Source organism: Diadema antillarum, unplaced genomic scaffold (assembly GCF_040938485.1).
Source record: "Diadema antillarum isolate AM-2024a unplaced genomic scaffold, OU_Dant_1.0 seq00001121_RagTag, whole genome shotgun sequence".
NCBI classification, from domain to species: Eukaryota; Metazoa; Echinodermata; class Echinoidea; order Diadematoida; family Diadematidae; genus Diadema; species Diadema antillarum.
This window is the reverse complement of record NW_027271935.1, coordinates 817,809-828,929: the sequence shown is the minus strand read 5'-3', so window position 1 is coordinate 828,929 and position 11,121 is coordinate 817,809. Positions and strand designations below refer to the sequence as shown.

The 11,121-nt window shown below is 39.9% G+C and overlaps 1 protein-coding gene across 3 annotated transcripts in view; it reads left to right on the top strand.

The window, feature by feature from the left end:
• The first annotated feature begins 1,008 nt into the window (after window positions 1-1,008).
• The window catches only part of LOC139743919 (uncharacterized), a 101,534-nt gene continuing 91,421 nt past the window's right edge, over window positions 1,009-11,121 (top strand). For 2 of the 3 annotated variants that reach the window (XM_071654386.1, XM_071654385.1), the window contains exon 1: window positions 1,372-2,258. In XM_071654386.1, the coding sequence (XP_071510487.1) occupies window positions 2,091-2,258 (168 nt within the window). In that variant the 5' untranslated portion in view covers window positions 1,372-2,090. Of the gene's footprint in view, window positions 1,208-1,371; window positions 2,259-11,121 lie in introns of those variants that run through there. The other variant, XM_071654387.1, reaches the window with a different exon arrangement.

Below are 11,121 nucleotides of genomic sequence, written 5' to 3'. Positions count from 1 at the left end.
ACATTATCGCTACAAAGCTGAGGTATACTTTAAATTGACACATTAAAAAAGAAAAATCTTCACGAATCATGATATAGGCCTACACATCCGTACGATGCATGCGCTTGACAGCCAGAATGGCGTATGTCGGCTGCTACAGAACATTCTGAACGGTGTCTTTGTACCTTGCAAATACTACTAAAATAAATACAATATTACTATGCATAGGCCTACTGAGTACTGTTTTGACTACCGATACGACTTGAATGTACAGTAGTTACGAACAGAGAAGGCAAAACACTTGGTGATATTTATTTGAAATTGAATCTTCGCGCAATCAAAAAAAAAACATTGCAACGGGTTTCAAGTGCTTCAGCCAGGGGGCTTGGTCCTGCCTCCAACATCCCCGCCGCGACCGCAAGACGTACTAGTACCCCTGTTCCTCCCCTCACTCTCGAAAATCCGCCCATAAAACGTGTACGCTCGGGAGGGCAAGCAAAAAAGAAAGAAAAAGTCGTCCGTATGCACGTACGGATACTTGTACATGTAATGGGGAGACAGTGCTCGTATTTACATCATGTCTCATGCCGTGCATGCACTGCCTGTCGATATGGATGTCAGCTATCTGAACGGCATTCAGAGTGAATGTGTGCGGTCGTCGGACGGCCTCCCTCCCGATCCCATCCATTGCGCCTCTGCGTAGCCATCGGATGTATGACTAAAGTCGCTATCGGCGCGGCGGCGGCTGCTGCACGCTGCCGATTGTAACTGGGGTATGTGGGAAGGAGATCGGAGAGGCATGCATCAAAATCGCTCGTCTGCGCTGCCGTCGAATCTAAAATACTGAATTAAAAAAAAAGAGAAATATGAAATGCAGAATATTTGTAAAATCAGCTCTCTGGGATTTGTTATAATCCGAAATAAGATTTCAAATGGGCATGACCGGTTGTGTTAATTTAGTTAAGCGGATGAATTTTAAAGGTTGCAGCATGCGTTTCGGCGATCACTGATCTCTGTCGCGCATGTGTTGTGCATCGATCCGTGCGGCTAGGGCAGTGTGACCGAGTGAATATCTGTGGGTTACTTCGTAATTCTCACGAGATTCTACCGAATTGAGGTGTTAGGTGATTATTTTTACGTAAAGGATTATCAGTTATAGATATCATCTATTATTAGGAGCAATATTTCGGCTGAAAGAGCACCGCTAGCTTTGAAATCTGCGATCACAGTAAGTACACGCCTCTCCCCACACCTACCGGTACACACTCGTACTGTATGCATAATTTTCCATTGCACGTTGTCACGTGGAATTTGTGTAGTGTGTGTGTTTTATACAGGAGCTTGTACTCTCATGTAGAGGTAGTACTTCCTACACCTTTCGGGGCCCAATCTCCCTCAGTCTCCGCCGCTAGAGCTGCGAACTGGCCTAACTCCTCACGTAATACGCTCTAGTCGGATACAAATAATCCTCTCGAAAATGCATGAAGCTTCCGTCGTCCAAGTTCGGTGCAGGGTTCGTGAAGCTGTGAGCTTGCGAGTGAAACGATAGTCCCTTTTTTTATGTTTCTCTTTTTTTTTTCGCCCGAGAACATCGAATCTATCTTTGCCCTCTTACGTGTTGATTACGTAGGTCGCACGCAAGTGAGCGACTCCGGCGCGTGGGCGGTGCGACCAATTCGTGATTTCGCTGCTATAATTCGGAATAAAGCTTCATAATGCAAAACCCCCTCACGAATTTTGAGCTGGCTGTAGTCTAAATTTAGTACCTACAGTGTCGCGTGCACAATGTCAGGCCTTCCTACTGGGAATGATGCAAATACTGTTTGAAACACGAATTTGTTTTCCTCTGTATTGCACAGATGTATCGTGGTAGCTTCAGTCCCTCTCGTTGGAATAGTGAACATATCTGTGACCGTATGGATCATTCGGCCCCCGACTGAAAAAGTCGCGTCCGTTTCTTCATGGGGCTGGGATATAGATTGTAGTGTGTGTGATGTGACTGTATATCCAGTGAAATTTGTCAGTGTGTGTGCGGCGCTCAATAAGAGCGCTGCCGGTGAAAGTAATTTTCGTGCAATCACTTTTCTTTTGGGGTGACAGTGACTGACAAAATGTTAATTTTTCCACCCCAAGGCATCTGGACAGTGGTCCTATCATCCGATAGTGGATCAGATAGTGAGGATACAAACCCTGGACCTAAAGTGAAATTTAGCCTGTTGCCCATGACGAGTGACCGGACTAAGAAAGAGGATCTGTCGGCTGCTGCAGTAGCACAATCAGTAAGTGTGTGCCTGTGTTCCCTGTGTGCAAGTATGCTATGTATACAGTGCAATGACTTTTCTTTACATATGGCATTGTTTACAACCCCTCTGAACAGGGGTAAACTGACATTTACTTTATTCCTCCTGTTCCTTTTTGACAAAACAAGCCTGTGGCTTAGCACCAAAAAAGTTAGAGAGTGTTGCAGAATTTTTTTTTTCCATAATCCCATTTCTTCACCCCTAGTTGGCTGTGCATGTGAATCGTGCGCAGTCATATTCAACATATGTTAGGGTGTATAACGAACCATATGGTTGGTACTCGTGCGTTCACTGCATACATTCATAAGGAATAATGACATGCAAGTGAACAAGTGTTCCAAACCAAATCATTTTCATGCTGATGCTGTCATTTATCATCATGAAATGCTTTGGAATTGTTGTTTTTCCCTCTGCAGGGCAAGAGCATGGATTTCATGCTCCTTGCACACATGTGAGAGAACTGCATATGTTTATGTCTGACACCTACTGTCTCCCCCCCCCCCCCCCCCCCCCCTTTTGAGATTATGCCTCAAGTCTATACAATACATAGATCAGGGGTCATGATTTAATTGCTGTCTAGATACAGGTCGTCTACAGTATGTTATGAATTAACCCAATAATAGATTGAATTTTTACATGGCATAAAATATTTTCACTAGTGAGTATAGAGAACAGATGATCTCATCTTTTCACACAGCTTTTAAGAATATATTATTTATGGATATCATTGTAATGCATTAATGATTTATAGAAGTTTTGATTAGGCTTTATGTTTTATATAATTTTATTTCTTCATATGGCCTTGGGTATTTTAGATACCTACAGAAAGTAGTTACCTACCTGTAGTATATATGTCGCGTAACTGTTTTGTGGATGATTATTTCTTCATCAAATAAGGAGGGCAATAATTTGAAAATATTTATCCTCCAAGTACAATTTAAGACCAAAATATGCTGTAAAAGTGACTCAAGAGTTTGGTGTCAAAAATTTGGTTGGATTTCTTTTCTATTTGATGGGTAGAATGTGTGTTGGTGCTTCAGGATTCCATGCACACTGTATTAAAATCATGTTTATTAATGCACATCGATACTCGTGAAGCATAATTATTTTGCAGAGACATTGTATGGGAAACGTTTATTGAAGGCATGCGTTGTACAGGTAAAAATACTCACCTGTGACTTTTTTCGTTCTTTGATGCAGTCTTCCACCCCTTCTCCCCCCCCCCCCCCCAAAAAAAAAGAGAACCCGAAACAGAACAAAACAATAACAACCTGTCAAATGATTCCCTATTGAAGCCAGTTTCTGATCTAAATATTAAACAATTGATTCCCATGTTTACATTGCTTGTGTGCCTGCAGTCGCATTAGGGTGTATTGTGTGAAGCTCAGGTCACCATTGAAGGAAATGTGTTACAAGAAAGCAATGACTACGATGTAAATGCAAGTAAGAATGCTGTAGTACAAGTTCAAGTTTTGTGGAACTAAAGCAGGTGATACACACATGTACACACACGCATACACACACACGTTTTCTCCCTTAGATTCACTCATACTGTATTTGTTTACAAATTTGGCTTCACAGTAGTACTGATGCCAGTGACAGAGGGTCTTGTACATTAAAATTCCATGCAGCCACCGTATTTGCATTTTAAAATGAGCTACACTGTGTGCCCAAACACTCCGCAATGTGCACACATTATGTGGGATGGCAACTGTGCAATCAAGTAACGTCAAGTGACGGGACCGTTGAAGTGGTCATGACAATGACCTGTGCTGGTAAGATAGTGACCTCTGTTGGCAACAGCATGCACAATGCCATGTTTACATGACTTGTGAGGACATATAGGGAGGGATTACTGGCTTCAATTTACTGTACAATGTGTACATTGCAAATCTGCCATGCTTGCTTGCTTGCTCTTCTCGCTCCAACGTACAACTGTAACTTCTTCATCAGAGTTCACTTGAATGAGGCTCTTTCTTTTCTCTGATAGAGATTTTCGTTTTGCTGTGAGGAGAAGTGACATTTTCAAGTAACTGTTGAATGAAATGGTTGGTGGAATTGTATACCGAGCGATGTATGATTGGAAATTGAACTTTTGATACACCTGTATCAGTGAATACATGCTATGAGAAATTAGCTCTGGAGCTTCTTTGCAAGATGTCACAACATACAGTTGTAGCACTTTTTATTTGTTTTGGATGAAAAAAAAAGAAGAAGATGAATGAAATAGAATTTTAATGAGAGAATCAGGGATGTGTGAGAATATGATGACCTTTTACTGTACGTGTACATCTACAATATCAATTCCGAGGTAATCAAGGAAAGTCATTGAAAACTGATTCTTTTATTTCACAGGTAAAACTTTTCTAACTACCAAGGGGTGTGAACTTTTATGTACATAATTCGTTTAAATCATTAATATTTTGTTCTTTTCCATTGATCTCATTGTCACATACAGTATGTTCTTCTTTTGAATTGGATGTGATTTTTTATTTTTATTTTTTCATAATGGAAGTTATTAGTCTTTGTCAAAGAGAAACAAATGTTGTGGTTGAAGTAAATGTTCTGCAAGTGTAATTGGCACATGTTGAAAAAAAAAAGAGTCTGACAATTTCATTGTATCATAGCATGTCAAATGTAGTCCAATATCAAAACCCACCTGTTGAATACGGCAATGGAGGCTGAACAAACTGATAGTAAACCTTGTATGCTATATGAGCTTGAAATATCATGCAATCTATTTCCCCAAAAAACCATGAGTAGACCTGATGATGGAAATTCTAAAGCTCATCAGCGCTTATTGTCTCAATTAGTTTACTCTCAATATTTACAGGGTACAAATATGCCCCATGCATCATTGCGGATCAGCAATGTTTTGATTGGATACATGATGTGGCAGACAACCTTGTACTGTATGTTCTGCGCGAATGCCAATCAATGCTGTCAGACTGTGTGAACAGTAGTTTCCAAAGACAAACTAACAAACAAACAACTCCCTGTATTCCAGGCTGGGTCTTCCCTGTAATGAAAAAAGAGAATGTATGTATAGTACGGTACTGAATTGGTATTCAACATTTTCAGATGTCTATATTTGGAATTACTTTTTAGGAGGGGAGGGATTATTTCATTGTCTGTGGTATATACTGTATACACATGTTGTGTACAAGGTTTTAAGTCAATATGTGCACTGCTGATCTACTCAGACACTATACAGTACATAGTTGTACAACGGTATTACACTTTGAATGTACACCATGAAATTTGACGAATAGCCAGAAAGCAATCTGATACTCTCAGTATTTGATTCACTTTGCAAGTGATGTTTGGAAACGTGCAGGGGACAGCTTACAAATGTAGCTGCAACATATGTTACACTGTGCTCTTTTCCAATATTGGGACTTGATATTAAAAGCAGTGATATGATTTCAGGGCTTGGTACACTGTATACACTAAATTATGAATGGATTCCCATATATGCATAATCTTTTCTAGCCCAGCAGTACAGCATGTGTTTGCTAACATTGTTTAATGAATTTGTTTGTTGCTTCCTTGTTTAGATACACTTGTAGCTATGTCATTCTGCAAGGATGACTGGACTACATTTAGTATCAAAAATATACAGCTATTGTATATGATGTTCTAATAGATAACAATGTACAATGGCATGCTCTGGCACAATTGGGAGATCTATGGGAAGAAGCAGGTGGCATCATATCAACAAAGAATTGTTGCTTCAGTCATATTGGCTTTCCATAAACTAGATTTAACTCTGCTTTGTTTTATCGTAATTTTTTTTTTTTTAATCATCTACTTACATGTAACTGTGCTCCAAGCTCACAACACTGATGTTGCAAAAGTAACCCAGTCATCAGTTTAACATGTTTGTTAATTGTGTTGATACAAGGTATCAGGCAATTGCCAATTTTGAGGTGTCATTTAATTTTGTTGTGGCCTGGTTGTGTGATCGTCTGATTTTTTTTTTTTAAATTTGTTTGTTTTGTTTATACCTCTGCATTGTATTGGATGGCAAAGTTATATACCACAGGCATTGCAATAATGTGTGTTCCATGAGTGTAACACTCAAGGTGCACTTAATACAATGTAGTTAAAACTGTAAAAAAAATAAAAAATAAATGAATAAAAAAAAAAAAGAGGCGAGGTGAGCCTAACCTCATTTACATACAAAAAGTTGTATTACATTGGCCTCTATACCAATATTCTTGTTGGTAGTTTTCAGTGCACACCGAGTACCGGTACCATAGTTTTCAAAGTACAGTGCACACCATTTAATAGCACAAATACTCCATGAAGATGGTAAGTTTATACTCCATTTACAGTGTACATGATCTTCTACCTCCTGGATTGACACCCCCTCACCCCCACCACCACCACCACCAGCACCACCAGCACCACCCCCACCACCACCAGGAGCAGAGGGCCGTCCCTCCCTTTTCTTTTCTTTTTTGGCTCACCTGAGCCAAAGTCTAAAGTGAGCTATTTATGATCATTCATCATCCTGCATCTGTTGTGCCTAAACTTTTTACATTATCATCTTCTCTTCTTGAAAACCATATGATGGATTTTCATTAACCTTGGCAGGTGATGTTGCTGGTGTGATAGGATCTCAATTTTTTTAAATAGGCACTATGCCCCTTGGGGGACCCCCAAACCCCCAAATTAAGGAAACTCTGAAATCTTCTTCTCTAGAACTAGAAGTGATGGAGCTAAAGCCCCCGTTCCACTATGTAGTTCTCGCTACGATTTGACAATTTTCTCAGGTCGGGAAGGATCGGGTAAAACCGGAGCCGATCTGGACACCGTACGATGTTAGAACGCTCTAAGTACGCTGCAGTTACGACTACCAAGTGCTTGCTAGCTCTTACTACGATGATCGGGAATGAGACGTTACGATCTCTGCCGCTGCCGGTACGCTTCAGAACGATGTAGCTACGCTGTCAGTGCGATGTTGCCGATGTTATCCGATCGATGCACGCTGTATCTACGCTCTGAACGATCTATACGATCTTATCACGCTGTTACCCCGTTCAGAGAGCTGAAAAGTGCCCGATGTGCCCCGATGTACCCCGATTCGACTGTCGGTCTGCAGTCAGTCAACTTATTAGCATGCAGAACCGAAGAAATATACTGTGGACCTCGAAGAGGCTCCTCAACTCACGGTTCTTTTGCAGCAATGCATTGTATAAACAAAGACGTGCTGATTTTCCAAGGCTTTTTCTTGATGTCCTTGCTTTTATAGTCCGTCTTCCTCCAGTTGTAGATGATTTCATATTCTTCAAAATTCTGCTATGTCCTCTTCCTCCTCTTTCAGCATCACGTGCAGTCTCTCTTTCTTCGCCTTTTGGGTAGCTGCTTCGCTGCTTTCTTCTCTTCTTTTTCTTCATCTCTTCTTCTTCGAAAATTACAGCTAAAATTACTTCCCGTTCTTGTGCCGATGTTATTACACTCAGAAAGACCTTGTTACGCTCATCCCGCTGCGTTTACGCCGTCACTACGCTCTCCCTGCTGCGTTTACGCTGTCACTACGCTCTCCCCGCTTGCCGTACGATTAAAAATATGTCAATTTTGATCGGGGAGATCGGGAAGAAATTTTGAACCAGTTCAAAATTTCTTCCCGACCTGAAAAAATGCCCGCTCCAACCCCGACCTCCACACGCTGCTACTACGATACTTCCGATCCCCGTACGCTTTTGCCGCTCTCTCCCGATCTGCTAGATCGGGACAGATCGGGGTCCAAATCGTGATAGTGGAACGGGGGCTTAAGTTAGGTGCTATGAGTAAGTACATGGGTGACTGTAGTTTCAAATTTGTTCATGGCAGATCTGGGGATCCCCCCCCCCCCCCCCCCCCCCACAAAAAAAAAAAAAAAAAAAAAAAAAAAATAAAAAAAAAGAAAAAAAAAAGAAAGATAGAATAGAAGATAAAAAAATGAAATAAAAATTACCAAACCAACAACAACAAACAAGAACAAAAACTTGGGAATCAATTTTCACATTTTTATCTTCTTGAAAATGTGTTGTCAAATTTTCACCAATCTTGGAAGGTATTATTGCGAGGATGATACTGGTAGACTGTATTAAGATTTTGTACAAATGGACATCTTGCCCCTTCCCCCCATTTTTTTTTTTTTATGACAGATCCAGGAACCCCCTTGAGGCCAGGAACAATTGGGAACCAGCTTTCACATTCTAATCATATTTTTGAAATGCATGGTCAAATTTTCTACAAGTTTGGCAGGTATAGTAGTTTATTATTATCATTGTGATAGAATACAAATGGACACTAAGCACTCTTGGAGGCCTCCCAAAGCACCCCTCCCCCCTTTTCCTTGCTATGTTGTTCTTTAACCTGTAGAGGATGGACCGATTTGGAACACGCATTTCCCATAGACACCTGCCCCAGTATTCTCGGGACTCGTCTGCAACGGGTTAACATACATTGTACATCACGGGTAAAGTCTGCAAGAATGTGTGGAAAGTGAACTTGCAATACTTGGGTGAGCGCTAGACACAGTCTCCTAGTTTTGAATACCATGGAAACGCATACGATGTGCCGGAAATAGGAGCAACCCTCCTATTGAGCGCCACCAATATGTTGTATCATACGTGTTGAACAGATCATATTGCAGTCAGTAGCAAGACAAGGGTTAAGCATGCGCAGTACCTGTGATGCAAAACATACAGTTTTCATATGTACACAATGCGTACGAGACCTCTCAATACAGGTTGTATCATGCAATGATGTGAAAGTTTATACTAGGGTATACTAGGGTAAAAGCAGGTCATCATATGCATGGCAGTGGTGCATACAGTGGGTGAGGAAGGTCATATAATGAATTGTTTGCTAGGCACGCTGACACAATGTAGACACTTTCAGTGCAAATGGAGACAGGTGTTTTTTGTCTGCAGCGGCATCTTGGTTAACCCTTTCTGTGCCAGGGACTTTGGACAGTATGTACAAAATAGGCCTACAATGCTAGAAATTGCATTTCCTGTGCCAATTTGATTACATTGTAGCACTCAAAGTACACGAAGGGTTTACAAACCATTTTAAACTCACTCATTGTAGCAATTGTACACTTGTCATAGTAAGATAGTATCTTGAAACATTTAAAATGCTTATGATTGTATTTGTTGTATGCTTTTGAGGACTGCATTTACTCTGTATGCCTACAGGTTGTACCTACATTTAATGTAAAGCAATACAAAAAGTATTGTATCGTTAGGCCATACACAGAGTCTGTAGCATTGGTATTGTGGATCTTATATTTCTGGTAGATCTCTGACTTGTACAAATGTATAAACTTGTATTAAAAAGTGAGTGTGTGTGCAAAGCAATACAATGTGCATCTTAATTGTGACATACTGGACATAAATGACCTTGTTCTGAAGCATTCCCCTGTCTGCTATTGTCAGCACATTATTCAAGGTACCATACAAACTGTCTGTAGTGTGATTCAGAAGAAAACCAAAGGATCTGATTGTTCATGGCTGTAAATGAATGATATTAGCTCTGTTTTTCATTCAGCCTGTTGTGCCATATAATAATAGGATAGCAGAAACAGGGATACCTTCTCAAAAAAATTATGTAATGTTTCTTGATTACAGGGTTGTTTGTACAATACAATTGTACATGTACTGTACTACTGGATGTTAGAATTGTATTTGAACATTCTTTCCTCATTACTTTGTGTTTGTAATATTTCTGATCTACACTGTATTGTATTTATTTCATAGCTGCCAACTAGTTGTACACTGTAATCCAAATGTTCTTTTGCAAGATGTTCTAGGTGCTTCTTTATCAGCAATAAGAAATAATGGTTCTTGATACAAAGTATGATGTTGTTTTCCCCTTCCTGCAATGGAATGGTACTGTAACATGCTTGAACAAAAAAAAAAAACAACAAAAAAACAAGAATTTTTGATTTATTTATTTTTTTTTTTGGGGGGTGGGGGGGGGGGGGGGGGGCTTTTTAAAAATGGGTTTTAGCGACTTGCCTCTGAAATACATGTATGTGATATTTTGCCTCTGGCACATGCTAGTGCTGCTACATTGTACATGTACATACCTCTCGGTTGTCCATCCAGTCACCCACGGTCAAGTTATTTTATTCAAAAGAATCATGTGTAGCCTTGAGAATGATTTGTTGATATTTTGGAGAGGTACTGTACTGTACAAAGATGTACTGTATGCTACACGTATTTAATGGATGTGTGCACTAGTTACAGTGTTAAAGGAGACCTCTGGATGATTTTCAGACTTTTGAACAACTATGAATTACAAGTAAGTACAGAGTTTCAGAATTTATAGTGTTGGATGAGGAAAGAATGTTTTCAAACTTGATAACAAACTGCAATGAACAAGGGTGATGACATTGCAGCCTCACCATAAGAATGCATGAGTTGAGATTCAGGGAAGCAAAACAAAAGGAAGCATGCATACATTCTACACAGGTGAACTTTTTATCAAGTGGTATTGTAATGAATTACACGGCTACATTTCTGAAATATGTGAGCCTCCTATGTCATCAACATTGTTCATTGTAATTTGTTTAAGATTTTTCAGAGCATTGGTTTCTTTGCTCAAAGACCACAATAAATTCCACAAATGTACACATGGAGCTGTTGATTTATATACAAATGTACTACATGATGTGAAATTATGAGAATCGTCTTGAATGCCTCTTTTAACCAATTCTGCTATGTCAAACGGTCAAAGGCCTACAATAGTGTTCTAGCAAATTTGTTTTATACAAGAAATATTATGTCGAAATGAGTATACATGTGGACAGTACTTTTTGTTGACAGTGTTCCCTTTCAGAAGT